The 13,768-nt window shown below is 43.6% G+C and overlaps 1 protein-coding gene across 1 annotated transcript; it reads left to right on the forward strand.

Annotated features, from left to right (window-relative positions):
* Window positions 1-315: 315 nt before the first annotated feature.
* On the forward strand, window positions 316-1,128 carry LOC142775301 (ubiquitin-conjugating enzyme E2 Z-like). Its single transcript, XM_075876646.1, has one exon. It carries the CDS (start codon window positions 316-318, stop codon window positions 1,126-1,128), a length of 813 nt encoding a protein of 270 aa, XP_075732761.1.
* The last annotated feature ends 12,640 nt before the right edge of the window (window positions 1,129-13,768 follow it).

A 13,768-nucleotide genomic window follows, 5' to 3' on the forward strand; every position in this document is an offset into this window, starting at 1 on the left:
TGCATTATATTGAAAGTAAAGTTTTAAGTATTCAATCCTTGGGAGCATTAGGTCAGTGTAGATCTCCGTTCTGCGGTACAGAAATATTTAAATGAATCAGGGTGGCTTTCATTTTGATTAGCAACATTATTTATTCTAAGTATTGTGTATAATTAGTCATACAAATATTATGTGATAACTTTAAATATGAATAACTCCTTTCATGGTCAATCCCTCATAGTGGGTGGGAGCCATTGTGTAGTATCATCATCTGCGCAAACGGCCACCAGAATGCAGCGACGTCCGCTCACAGCCGAGGGCGCCCCTTATTCTACCATGGACGAAGCTCGGCGAAGTGCAGCTACGTGCAATTTCGAGACCGCGTTGGCCAAGCCCAACCAGCCGTCGGGGCAGTGTCTACTGAGACTTAACCACGACCTCAAGAACATCATTGACAACCCTGTGCCAGGAATCTTCGTCGAGCCCGAAAAAGGCGACATCACCTACGTCCACGCCGTCATCGTGGTACCCGACCACACGCCGTGCCAGGGAGGCTTGTTCCATTTTGTGCTGAAGTTCCCCCTCAACTACCCAAACTGTCCACCGCAGGTGCGCTTCATGACGACCGACGGCGGAAGGGTGCGTTTCAACAGGAAACTGTATTGCAGTGGGCTCGTCTCCCTCAGCATTCCGGGCACGTTTCACGGACCCTCGTGGAACCCAGAGATGACCCTGAAGACGGTGGTGGTTTCGATCCAGTCGTCGCTCATCGAGCAGCCATTGGCCGACGAACCTGCACTGGGACGGGAGTTGGAAACTTGGCTCGAAAAGACGGTTGGTTGCAACGCAAAACTGCGCTCCCAGACACTCAGGGTTGCGATTTGCGACGCACTCGAGGCTTGCCTCCTCGGCAACTCGTTGTACCCGCAGGACCTGCAGACGGCAGTGATGAAGCACTTCGTACAAGATTATGACAAGTACGAAAATGTAGCCTTCTCTCTTCTTGGTGAAGACTCAAGCAAGGAGGAATCTCAGCAGTACGCAGCGCTACTCGAGAGACTGCAGGACTTGTATGATCGAATACTGCAAAACAGCCCAACGATGAGAAAAATCTGTCAAAGCAACTACAAGGGCATCATGAACTTTTAAGACGCATAGAGACTTCTTTGGAGCCTAAAAAGAGTTGGCAAACCTTTAATAAACCAGGGGCGTAGCCAGAAAATATTTTCGTGGGATGTGGTCACACCGACCCGACCGGGGAGAGGAGGGCGGAGCATGCTGAAGTCTGAACCTTCTCCCTCCTACACTCCGGGTCTCCTGGACGTGACTATCACTGGTATCACCAGCATTTTAAGTGGGAATTTTGGCGGTTATATTCGCATAAAAAAAGCTTCCCGTCAACATCGAATATGGCCATATATAGTTACAGATTTTTAACCCTGTGCTCAGCCCACGCTCCAAAAAGTGACTCTCAATTATCACGTAGTTTTCTTTATCTGGTCCCTATTCACTCAACTGTAATCGGATTATCCGCGGGGTACTAGGCCACAAAGGAATAAAATTGAATGAAATCACGCACACACTGCCGAAAGCCACTCTCTGTGGTCTGATATTCTAAATTAACCGGCAACAGCTCTCATAGTTCGTAACAGATTTAAAAGGCGTGTCATATTGTGAGTTTGCATGTAACGAATCGCGCAAATGTTTGGCAACATATGCGGCATATAATATGACAGGTAATGCACAGGATAACCTTCGTGTAAATTAAAAAAGATAATCAACAGTATTCCGGTAAGTCATGTGTCAGTTGCACATTGCTTGAACATAGTTTATTTTATTTCTCGTAAAAATTATGGTTACTATATGTATCGTTCTTCATTTCACATGATAATACGTTCAGCTATGTTTATTTATTATGCGCATTTCTTGTAGTGCGTTATGTCGCTAGTTGGAGAAATCGCTCGGTGTATCCCAAAGATTTTCCTAGATATACACTAGAGAAAACTCTAGCGCTAGTGTCTATGACAGCTACAACGCACGGTGCTTCAGCGAGCATGGCGATGATGGGTAGTACACAAATTTGTCTAATCTACGCACTTCTGATTCCGTGTGTGTTTGCGGGCTTTGGAGCACTTTCCTAAAAAAACAAAAATGAGAAATGTTCCGCGGTTGCACTTCGCCACCTTACTGTTTCAGGCTTACCTTTACAAATCGGGTCACAAATTTGAAAATGGTTCGTTCTTTTCTTCGAAACAAAACCGAAACGTGGCAGTAAAAAAAGCCACAAGTGCGATTTGAAAGCCGCAAGTACGAAGACTAAGGAAACCGTGTACTACCCATGGTCCCCATGGTCGCTGAACGATCACAGCGCAGAGTATCCGCTAGTCAATTTGAGGAAACTCTGTGGCGTACCCTTCTATAGTCCTGTTAATGTAAAGGGACGAAGAGGAAGCAAATAAATATATAGACTATTCAAGGTAATGAATAATTGTCTGATCACAGCGAGTGACAAACAACTTTTGCAATCTTTTCATTCTGTCCAGGGTGAATTTTCTTTGTTTTTCTTTTTTTTCACCGGTGGGTGGTTTGGATATTGAATATAAAGATAATAAAAATCTTTCAGAATTAAGTCATCGATTCTTGGCCGATCCCCCTGAGTGGATACGAGCCATGGCTGTGTAATCATCCTCACCATCATCGTTAGAGATATTTATATGTCACAAGTTTTTGCAGCTTTATGTTTCTTATTCTTGCGCTGTTTGCCACACCGCTGAACAAAAAATCTTAGGCACACTAAAGCTGCCCACACTTCATTTCTCATTACGATGCTTTACGTTTATGACCACCATGTTTTATTTTTCAGGTGAAGTAAAATGATGAATTTTAGTAGGCCTTTGTAAGGTTGTAATTTCCCTGAACGTTTGGATATGTTGCAACTTCGTCACTAAGCAACACTTCAGAGTACCTTTAGTCCTTTGGGCATAGTAAAGACATGTAATAATGTCTCACATACAAGAATACAAGCTCCCATACAAGCAAAGTTTGTGGATGAGCCGAATATTCTGTCGCACGTGTGTGTGTGTGTGTGAGTGTGAGTGAGAGAGAGAGAGAGATAGAGAGAGAACGAATGTGTGTGTGTGTGTGTGCTCGCTTGCGTGTGGGTGCGTGGGTGTGTGTTTATATGTTGGCGGAACGTGAGATGGTTCAATAGAAAGGTTACTCTCTGGCTACTGGGGAAATGTGAGTGGTGATAGAAAGATTGTTGAATGACGATTGTAAGGTCGGGAGATAAGAAGATGGTTTTGTTAGGCTGGGGTCCCTTTACATACGTGCATCCTTTCCAGTGGCTTCTAAGAACACGACCACGGCTTCTATAAACACATTTGAGAGCATATGCTGCTGGTGTCGGGCCAAGAATTCTATAAACAATGTACTTATCCACTACACACACGCATTGTCTACGTTGCCTTCTTTGATGACCTAAGAGACCCTGCACATACCTAAAAGTTAGTCTTTCCAAACAAATGACCGATTTAAATATCCATAATAAAATATGAATATTTTATTTATGATGTTACTGTGAACTTGACACGTTGTAGCCACATAAACGGTAACAAAACCTTTCTGGGAAAAAAAAGGCTTTTATTTGGTGCACTATTACTAGAAAGCCACCATATTATATCACGACTGTCCTTGCCTCCGAAGGTCTCAATACTCTCATTGTCGACATTCATAGCAACAATATGAAAATCTGGGTGCCAGCCCTGCTGCCCAATATAGGTGAAGCGTGGGAGAAGAGGGAGAGATGAAAGATGTTTCGATCAAAAAGATTTTGAGCTGTTTGAAGACCAAATATGCACTCTAACGAAGCGTAACGTCACAAGTAATAAGGCGCGAATGCAATATTATCGTTTATTTATATATTCAATGTGACAAAAAAATAGACCTCTTCTCCGAAGCAGTATCTGCTACTGTACAGCGGATCATAACTCAAACTCATGTTGGTCAAATTTATGTAACATTCAATATGTCCAACGACACAGCGACGCCGTGCTGCGAGTTTCTTGAGCGGCTGCTGCACACGTTGGCTATAGACATTTTGAAAAAGCGCATTCCTATTCTGCAAGAAGCCATCAGAAAGCGACAAGTCACTCACGGCGACCCCGAAGCCCATGCCTTTTCAAAATTGCCGTCCTGGATCTCACGGGCCTTCTTTAGAAGCAGGAAAGGTGATCCTCGGCTCACTTTGTAGAAGCAAGCCAGCGCTGCATGGTGCTGGAGGGAAGTGTGACATTATGTCGACCGGCAAGAAACTGTGCATCAATGCACGAGACTAACCGTTAAAGTCCAATCTCAGCGCTTGCGGATGCGTGGCATAGCTCAGGCCGAGGACTTGAAGGTAGCGCAAGTACCGGCCTTCAAGAAGCACGAAACGCTAGCATCGCCGACGCCAACAGGGTAGACCTTGCACAATAGCGAGAGGTGACACCAGGACACGACCGGAAGGCGTTTCGCGAAGAAGGCACAGGTGCGGAGCGGAGGCGCTTTGCGAATGAGCTCGAGGCCTTGCATGACGATGTCGCATGCATTTCGCAGGAAGCCCACAAGTCCAAAACGGCGCATCTCAAACACAAGCACCAGGTCTTCGCCATCGCCCCGTGCCCTTCGCTTCAAGGGGGCGAGGACACAGTCGTGCTGTCCGTTGTGAGCGCGGTGTCGCTGGGTTGCTTCCCGATGTGAAGACAGGCGCAGTATTTTGTTTTCAAGACCCTTAACGCCAAACAGGAGAGCAAACAAAGCCTCGGTCATACTTGTGGTGAGCTGGCGAAAGACGCGACAAGCATTTGCGGAGAACTGCAGGTTGAAGACTTGCTTCTGAGGCTTCGACGTAATGACAAGCGAGCTGACGTCGAATGCCTTGCAGAACGAGCCACCACGCGCATATGACACGCGTGCTCGAGAAAGCTATCTAGCGCTTATGAAAAAGAGGAAGACCAATGAAGGCCCCTGGTGTATAAGGACAGTGCAGTCCTCATGGTAGCTAAAATAGGGCGTGCGCACGCCAGCCCTGCAACAAAAACTCAATCTATATGTACGCATGCATTGCTTTAAGATAGCGACATATTTCTTTAGTGCGTACTTCAAGCACTAAAATATATTCGAACTTGCTATGCCCCCCCCCCCCCACATGACCATAAGAAAATAAATGCAGTGTAGTATGTGCCTTATGTAGTGGGTGACCAACTTTAAATCATGAAGTTGTTATTTTTTTCGCATGTGGTTTTACCCGATGGTAATGTACGCTTGCTTTTACCGTGCATTACTATTGCAGCATTTCACGTGGTAGTGCGAAGCCTATATACAGGACACGTATGTATGGGAAGCCTGAAAATCACTTTCACTGCATTTTCAAGCAAAGTAAATTATTTTCGCTGTAATCAAAACAGAGGCGTGACTGTAAAATAGAATTTCACAACTGTACAAACAAAAAGATGGTGCAGCTTGCATTAGTGGCAGAAGACCTGAAGCAACTGTGAAGCTGGGCGGCCTTTCTTGACTCTCTTTATTTTTCCCTATCGCTCCGTTTTTTTTTTCATTTCCATCATCATCTTTCTTTGTGCCTTTTCCATTCAGGTTCCCTATCTCTATCTTTAACTCTTTTTATTGTTTTTCTTTCTATTCGTTATTCCACTTTCTTTGTTTTTCTCTCCCTTTCTTTCTGACTCTATGCTGTGTCTGTTTTTGTCTATATAATGTTTTGCGTGTTTTTTTGCATATCTTTCTCCTTTTGCCATGTCTTCGTTTTCAATCTATGTGTCAATGTTTCTAAGCCTTTCCGGTCTGCTGGTTATATCGAACATCCGTTTTGCTGCATCTCACGCCGGAGAAGTCGGCACGCACATTGAGTGAGGGCACGCCAGGTTCACGTGTTTGGGTAGGCGAAACAGAAGATAAATGAGAACGCGAACCGGCGTGATAGTTTTTGCGAAGGCGAATTGGGAACTTGGCGAGGAGGTGAACGCTTTGCGTGTCAAACTTTTTAGCCTGTATATTTTTTGCCTTCCGCCGAAAAGTGCTGTATTTTATTCAACAATAGAAGCAAAGACAAATGTTTAAGCAGTTCCATGGTTAATAAAAGGAGGCGTCGATATCGAGGGTAACGGCCGTAGTCATGTACAAGGGATGTGCACAGGCGCCGGGGGGGGGGGGGGGGTCTTTTATTGTCCTAGGTACTAAGGCCGCAAAGGCTGCCCCACGATAACAAACCGGCGAATGGGTGCGCTGCTGCGATGACCTTTGACCTAAAAGCCCTGAAACTTCGCGAAATAGCGACACTTGAGACAAGCATGTACAGGCTTACGGCTTTGGTAGCTTCGCCCTTAAGAGAGGCTCTGAAAGGAAGCTCGTCCAGCAATCACTGTGACCCTGGTGCGCATGCCGCACAGGCCTAGTTGTTTTTCTCTGTCTGTGGCAGTTACTCCATTATAATATTTCAACAGGAGCGATATGCGGGCGCCCTGAACTTATCCTTTGTTCATTTATTTGCAATTTGCTATTAGTTTTAAGATCGAGGAAGTGGAGAAAGAACTATAGTCGAGTTTATATTTTATTGCTGTTTGAAAATGTTATCATTCGTGGTTCAACATCACTAACTCTTTTCATCAGGCCGCTTTTGATTCATTTAAATACAAACTGAACGTTGCAATTGCACGGTTTGGCTACTTTGGCAACATTTAGCTTGAGTTCTGGTTCCTTTTCGAGTCCAACCAATGGCAACCTTGGTGGCGTTCATTTTCCTGGTGAGTGCTGTACAAATAAAGATGGGCGCACCTTGAAATAGTGGCGGGAGGCTTCCACCACCTGTGAAGCTGGGCGGCCTTTCTTGATCCTCTTTATTTTTCTCTCTCGCTCTCTTTTTACGCTGTTCCTTATTTGTCTATGTTTCTGGTTATTTTTCTTATTCTCGCTATATCTATTATTTTGAACTCTTTCTGCCATTTCGTTATAAATCCTGCTTCCACTTTCTTTGTTTCTCTCTCCCTGTCCTTGTGATTTTTTGATATGTCTGTTTTTTTATATAATTCTTTGCCTTGTACTGTATCTATTTATCTTTTTTTCTTTCTTTGTTTTCAATCTATGTGTCTATGTTTCTATAAGTCTTTCTTTCGCTCTGTGCTGGCTATTTCGAACATCCGTGTTGCTGAATCTTATGTCGGACATTTTTCCCCTAGTACCATACGCGAGGCCAGATACTGGGGGAGGGGGGGGGGCACATCTTTACTCGTTTGTGTTCTGGTGTCTCCTATTGTCTTCGTATAAATCGCGCTGAAGCCTATCGAATTATGTACGAACTCGACCAAGTCAAAGTGCTATTGGCCTGGTACTCCTTTGACTAGATAAATGGTACTTCATTTGTTTACATTGCCGAAGAGTTCTAAAGGCTAAGGCACTCGGCTGTTGACCCACAGGTCGTGGGTTCGAATACCGGTGGCTGCGGCAAAATGTTCGACGGAGGCGAGAATGCTGTAGGCTCGTATCCTCTGATTCGGCTGCACGGTAAAGAACCCCAGGTGGTCTAAATTTCTGGAGCCCTCCACCACGGCGTCTCTCATAATCAATGGTGGTTTTGAGATGTTGAACCTCACATATTATTCGAATTTTTCTTGTTTTCTTCAACGAACGAAACCCAATCTTCTGAGAGCCTGTGGCTCATATAAGGAGCTTGTGGCGATTTGTTCGTACTCAAGACCACGGAAAGCGATAAGATAAATAGGTCGGTGTATACCTGTTTACACATAAGCACGTATTCAACAATCATTGTGCATATTCCGGGTCTTAGACAAACACTTTTTTACAATAATCTGACTTTGCTTGATTTGTGATTTGGCATGTTTTAGTGTGCACATATATAGGGCATTCAAGAAATGTGTCCAGTAATAATGAAAAAAAAACCAGAAAGTCCCTTGGTGTTCCCTTCACTGTGGCAGAAGGTATCTTCGGATGCGTACGAAGAATAATTACGGCAGGAATTACAGACAATAAATTATAGTTAACTCCTTAGGCCGCGGATATAAGCGGTCGATTTAATCAGGCAAATTGAAGTGTTTTTGGGATTAGAAGGCCGCCTCTTTGAAATTTCTAAAAACTGTCCGCTTGTGCTTGCCGCTAATCAGTGAAATCCGGCTAATTTACAGGCGAAACAATTTTTCACAGCAATTATTGAAGGAGCTGTGCAGAAAGCATGCAGAAAAGAAGGCAATGAACCAGATATTTTGCAACCTGGGAGGTAGTACTTCACAGGCTATTTCATAAAAAAATGAATACGTGCCATCCGATTGGCATGTCAATGCTTGCGACTTGCTGGCGAACAAAACATCGTAACGCACGGCCGCGATCTCATTTGCGAAGCGCCTCCGCTCCGCACCTGTGCCTTCTTCGCGAAACACCTTCCGGTCGGGTCCTGCTATCACCTTCGGCTGTTCTGCAAGGTGTTCCCTGGGGGCATCGGCGACGTAAGAATTTTTCACTACTTGAAGGCTGGTTCATGCGCAGCTTCAAGTCCTCGGCCTGAGCTACGCCACGCATTCGCGGCTACTCAGAGAGGGCTTCAACGACCAGCCTCGTGAACTGATGCGCAGTTTCTCGCTGGGTGTCGCACTTGTCCCCAGCACCATGCGCGGCTGCCATGGTACAATAAAGCGAGTCGAGGATCACCTTTCCTGCTTCTGAAAGAGGCCCACGAAATCCTGGACGGCCCTCTTGGAAAGGCTGGGCTTCAGGGTCGCCGTGAGTGACTTTTCGCTTCCTGATGGCTTCTTGCAGGATAGGAATGTGCTTTTGCAAGATGTGTATAGTGAACGTGTGCAGCATCTGCCCAAGAAACTCGCAGCACGGACTACCCGTGTTCTTGGACATACTGAACTATATATAAATATGATTAACATGAGTTTGAGTTATGATCCGCTTTACAGTAGCAAGCACTGCTTCGGAGAAGGGTTCTATTTTTTAGTCACATTGAATATATAAATAAACGACAATATTGCAGTCTCGCCTGATCACTTGTGACGTTAAGCTTGGTTAGAGTGCATATTGGGTCCCCGAACAGCTAAAAATCTTTTTGGTCGAAGCATCTTTTATGTCTTCCTTATCTCCTATGCTTCAATTCTATCGGGCAGCAGGGTGGCACCCGGGTTTTCATTTTGTTTCTATGAATATCGACAATGAGAGTATTGAGCTCTATGGAGGCAAAAGCAGTCGTGATATTTTAAATTACAGTACCACAGAACCGAGATCCGTAATGACCTATTGCTCCATAAGTTAGAATATTTGAAACTATAAAATCCACTCTGATGCGATTGAACACCGTTTTGAGAATGTTTCTCATCAAAAAATAGAAGCGGTTGCGTAATAGGAAATCGTGCTCAATCCTTTCACCATCGTTGTAAAACGAGCAACGAGGGGAAGGAGCCAGACCAGCTATTTGCATATAATAGTTTATTTTGGGAAGGGACAGTGCAATATTGTAAAAATATCTGCCTCTTGTTGTGTTGAACAGAAACTCCTACGCCGAGGGAACAAGAGGTGTTGATTCTCGTTTAGACGAGCTATAATTGTTTTCCTGATGTCTTGTTATATGACATGCCTTCTAAATCATTCAGAAATTAGGAGAGCTTTTTGTCGGTAATATTTAGAATATCTGACCACAAAGAGTACCTTTCGGCAGAGCGTGCGAACTGCTTCCTTCGGTGTAGCGTGCGTGTGGCCCCGGACATCGAAGGGCATCACAGACCTGTTATTGCTCTGTTTCGTCAGACTTTGAGCCGCTTGTACATTTGAGAAGGTTGTAAGGTGCTGGGAACCGCGCACCTCTGAAATAGGTTCGGTATGAGGTACATGCGTGTTGTGCATGTGTTAGTGTTCGCTTCGAAATAAAACTTTCAGTTGCTAGTAAGCACTCGTCTGCTTCCTCTCTCAGTGTGTATATTTTTAGCGCTTGTTTCATCATGGCTCTTATATTGTCCAAGGTGTATCCCGCACTCTGCTTTGAAGAACTTGAATAATTTTAGCAATTTTACAATATGAATAATCTACAAGCATTTGATATATAGGTTGAGTATACCTGGCGAAAAATTACGGGCTTTCTTTAAAGAAATTTAAATGTTGGTTGCTCTACCGTCACCAACTGGAGCGTGATTTGCAAGTCTTGGCCTGTTGAATTATTCATACCTCAAGTGAAGTCATCACTCGGTAATTCAGAATAGGAGAGAAGAGAATTTGCTTTTACGCCATTCGCTATACTTGTTAGCAATTGTTTTATTTCTTCGTCCTCACTCAGAACGCCATGTACCACGCCCAATATAAAATTTAAAGCCCTGTCAAGACGGCTAGTACACTTAACACCGTAAGGAAAATTTTTTTTACATTTTATACCGGAAAACACCTGGTATGGACTAGCTTTCTAGTTAAAATTTCACAGTCTGGAATCATAACTTGGAAAATATTTTTGCCTTACGACATATTTTCCCCGAAATGAATGTGATTAGACCTCCGCCTCCAGTAGTACAGTCTAATCGAAAACACCTAAGTACTTTAAACGACTCTATGGCGAAGAAAGTGCGGAAGTCAAAATTGACTTTCTAGTATAGATTAGATTTTGGCTGAGCTTTCTTTCATTTAGAATAGAAGCGAGCAAGAGATGTCGAGTCCTCTCTGGGCAGACGACATTGCTCTCTTTTGAGCCCTAGTAATATGTTTTGAAACTGTCATTTTCAAAAACACGGCAGAGAGGTAAGCTTGTTTGACGCAAAATTACACTCAGAGTTTGGCATTCGCTTTCTTTCATCTCTGGCACGCCGTCTAGTTTTATTTAGATTTTATAGTTTTGTTGTAGGTTTTGTTTTCAAGCAAGTCGCAAGCATTGGCATGCCGATCGAATGGCACGTATTCATTTTTTTATAAAATAGCCTGTGAAATACTACCTCCCGAGTTGAACAATATTCGGGGCTGAATTCGCAAAGCTTTCTCTTGGCTACGCATTTTCTTAGCCAAGAATTCTCTTATCTGGAGGAATTACTATAGCGCGGGTATGAATTTAACATATTCGGCACTTAAGAGGGTGAGGAAGACACACGATAGCCGATGAAACGACAAGGAAAGAAAGAAGTGTGTGCTGATAATATCAAAGTGGCACGCAAAGCGTCTAGCATCGAGAGTATACGATGATAGCCAATGATTTGCTGCATCTAAGTTTCAGTTCCGCGAGCATCTGCTACAGCGCTTACGGGATACCGCGTACGTTGTAAGAGACGTTTTGGTGAGCTTTGCAAAGCCAAGCACTCGCCTTTCATCAACGACTGTAGCTAAAAGCGAAATTGCTCGATGGCCTTAAGCCATCGAGCAATCCATGCACTATCTCGCCAAGCACAAGTAAACAACACTCCAGGTGCACCACATCATTGAAACCACGCATAAATCGATGCATGCAATGTTTGAAAATGGGCCTCAAATATCATCCTTTGTTTAACGCGACTAGTTACCTTACATTTAATAAAGCTGCCCTGCTACTCAACTAATTCGGTGCAATCGAGCACAGTATAGTGGTGAACGTAAGGTTGTTTTGTACCTATAGTAAAAGGTAGCCTTTGTTACAATATTCTTATTACAGCCCCGCCGCGGTGGTCTAGTGGCAAAGGTACTCGGCTGCTGACCCGCAGGGCGCGGGTTCGAGTCCCGGCTGCGGCGGCTGCATTTCCGATGAAGGCGGAAATGTTGTAGGCCCGTGTGCTCAGATTTGGGTGCACGTTAAAGAACCCCAGGTGGTCTAAATTTCCGGAGCCCTCCACTACGGCGTCTCTCAAAATCATATAGTGGTTTTGGGACGTTAAACCCCACATATTATTCAATATTCTTATTACAAGACACAGGAGCGACTTTTGTGCCTGCGGACAAATTGTGCGTAAATAGAGAACACCAGTAATCAAATGAAATTGTGAGCGGAATTTCGCTGGTTCCATGCACCGCAGCATTATAATAAAGTCGGAATGCAAGAACGTGCATACGCTTACGCTTAGATATGTGTCTACGTAAAACGAGGGAGACTCATCGAGAGGTGTTCAGTGCTAATGCTTTTCACAAAACACGGTGCAAATATTTCGTCCAGCGTTGTTTGAGTGAGAAAACAAAGCAAGGGACGTGTATACGAGTCTTGAATTCGAGAGACGTTATCACAAGTGCGAAAAGAACGAAAAGAGAGAGAGAGACTCTCGTTTCGGCTTCGCGAATGCTTGAAATCAATAGATAATAAGGACCATTTTCTGGCTCAGCAGATGTCATTGAAAGTTTCCGCAAAGCAGAGTCAAATGCTTGGAGAGCATAAAAAAGTGAAGTACGCGTTTTAAGGGAGTGACAGCCACACAGAAAGCGAGATGAAGTGTGACTGTCTTTAGATGTAAGAATCAATGCTAATTAGGAGAGTTCTGAGTTAATGAGCCAAATCTTCCTTAAATAACGATAAGAAAAAAACTGAGTATCCATCTAGTGAAAGTGACACTAGTGACAGTGAATTCATAATAGTTGATTAGCGTTGTCACAGGCCGATATATATTTTTATTTTCTTATTTATATTTGGCAAATTATGAGAAGGTAGCCTACGTTAGAGCCGGCTATCCGAACGTCGTGACAGTAATGCACAAGGTAAATAGCGCACTGTTATGCAGTCACACGTGGCGATTTCTTTCTTCTAGTAACCTTGGGCAAACGCATTCTATTTTTTTTTTGACCACGTTTCACCGGACTTTTTGCATTTGGTGTCATTTGAAGGAATGACGACATATCAGCAATAGGGTGAGTGCAAGCACTGCTGCAGTGGACGAGCGGTTACAGCGCTCAGCTACAATCTAGGAGGTACTTGGTTCGGTTCGCAGAGTCACCGAGCATTTTTTTTCTTTTTTTGAAGAGGTTGCCCGGCCTGACATTATGCGTGGAGGCGGGTACTAATTTTTTGAAAAGGTGGCTTTTGCACTTGCTTTTTTCACTCCTCTTTTGACTCAAAAGCGCATTACTGTGCTCCTTCATAAATTACATAACGCTGGGTTCATAATTTTTTCCTCCATCCTCTTTTATCGCAAAAGTGTCCAGTGCTGAAATTCCAATATCATACTTGGTATATTACTTTTCACGTGTTTGAATATTCGACCAGCGATCAGTCGTCACGGTGTTTTAAAGAAAATCTACACATGCAGCGAGCTAATTGCTTGCGGCCATGTTGACTGCTTTTGTCGGTACAAGTTTTCGTGCTGATTTGATAGAAATCATTATATGCAGTAAGGCCGAAAAGCACGGACAGTTAGAGAAGACACAAACAAAGTGATTAGTTTGTGTCTACTCTCCTGCTATCTGTCATGCTGCGCGCTTCAGTGTAATGTCGCTGTCAATGGCTAAAATGAAATATAACAGTTAATTGAGTTCTGCTGAGAGGGTCTCCGATTGTCAAGAATGAAACAGAACAATGGCAATTTGATTTGTGTCATAGAGAGATACTCTGCTTTTGGTTACTAGAATAAATTTTTAAACTAAAGTTTATGAAGTTTATTTTTTATAAAAACAGTTCCAGTGCAGATGAAAGGTGCATTGACAAATTTCGTGTATTCAGTTTGACTAGGTTTGTGACCTTAATTGTGATTTCCAACCGGTATTACAATATGCATAAATATCACACATACACAACCGTGGGTGATACCTTGCATATTCTGATTAAAATTTATATGTTGAAATTGACATATTCGACCAA

Source organism: Rhipicephalus microplus, chromosome X (assembly GCF_043290135.1).
Source record: "Rhipicephalus microplus isolate Deutch F79 chromosome X, USDA_Rmic, whole genome shotgun sequence".
NCBI lineage: Eukaryota > Metazoa > Arthropoda > Arachnida > Ixodida > Ixodidae > Rhipicephalus > Rhipicephalus microplus.

Excerpts from the sequence above, each read along its gene's own strand:
- LOC142775301 (XM_075876646.1), top strand. The coding sequence starts at position 316 with ATGGACGAAGCTCGGCGAAGTGCAGCTACGTGCAATTTCGAGACCGCG.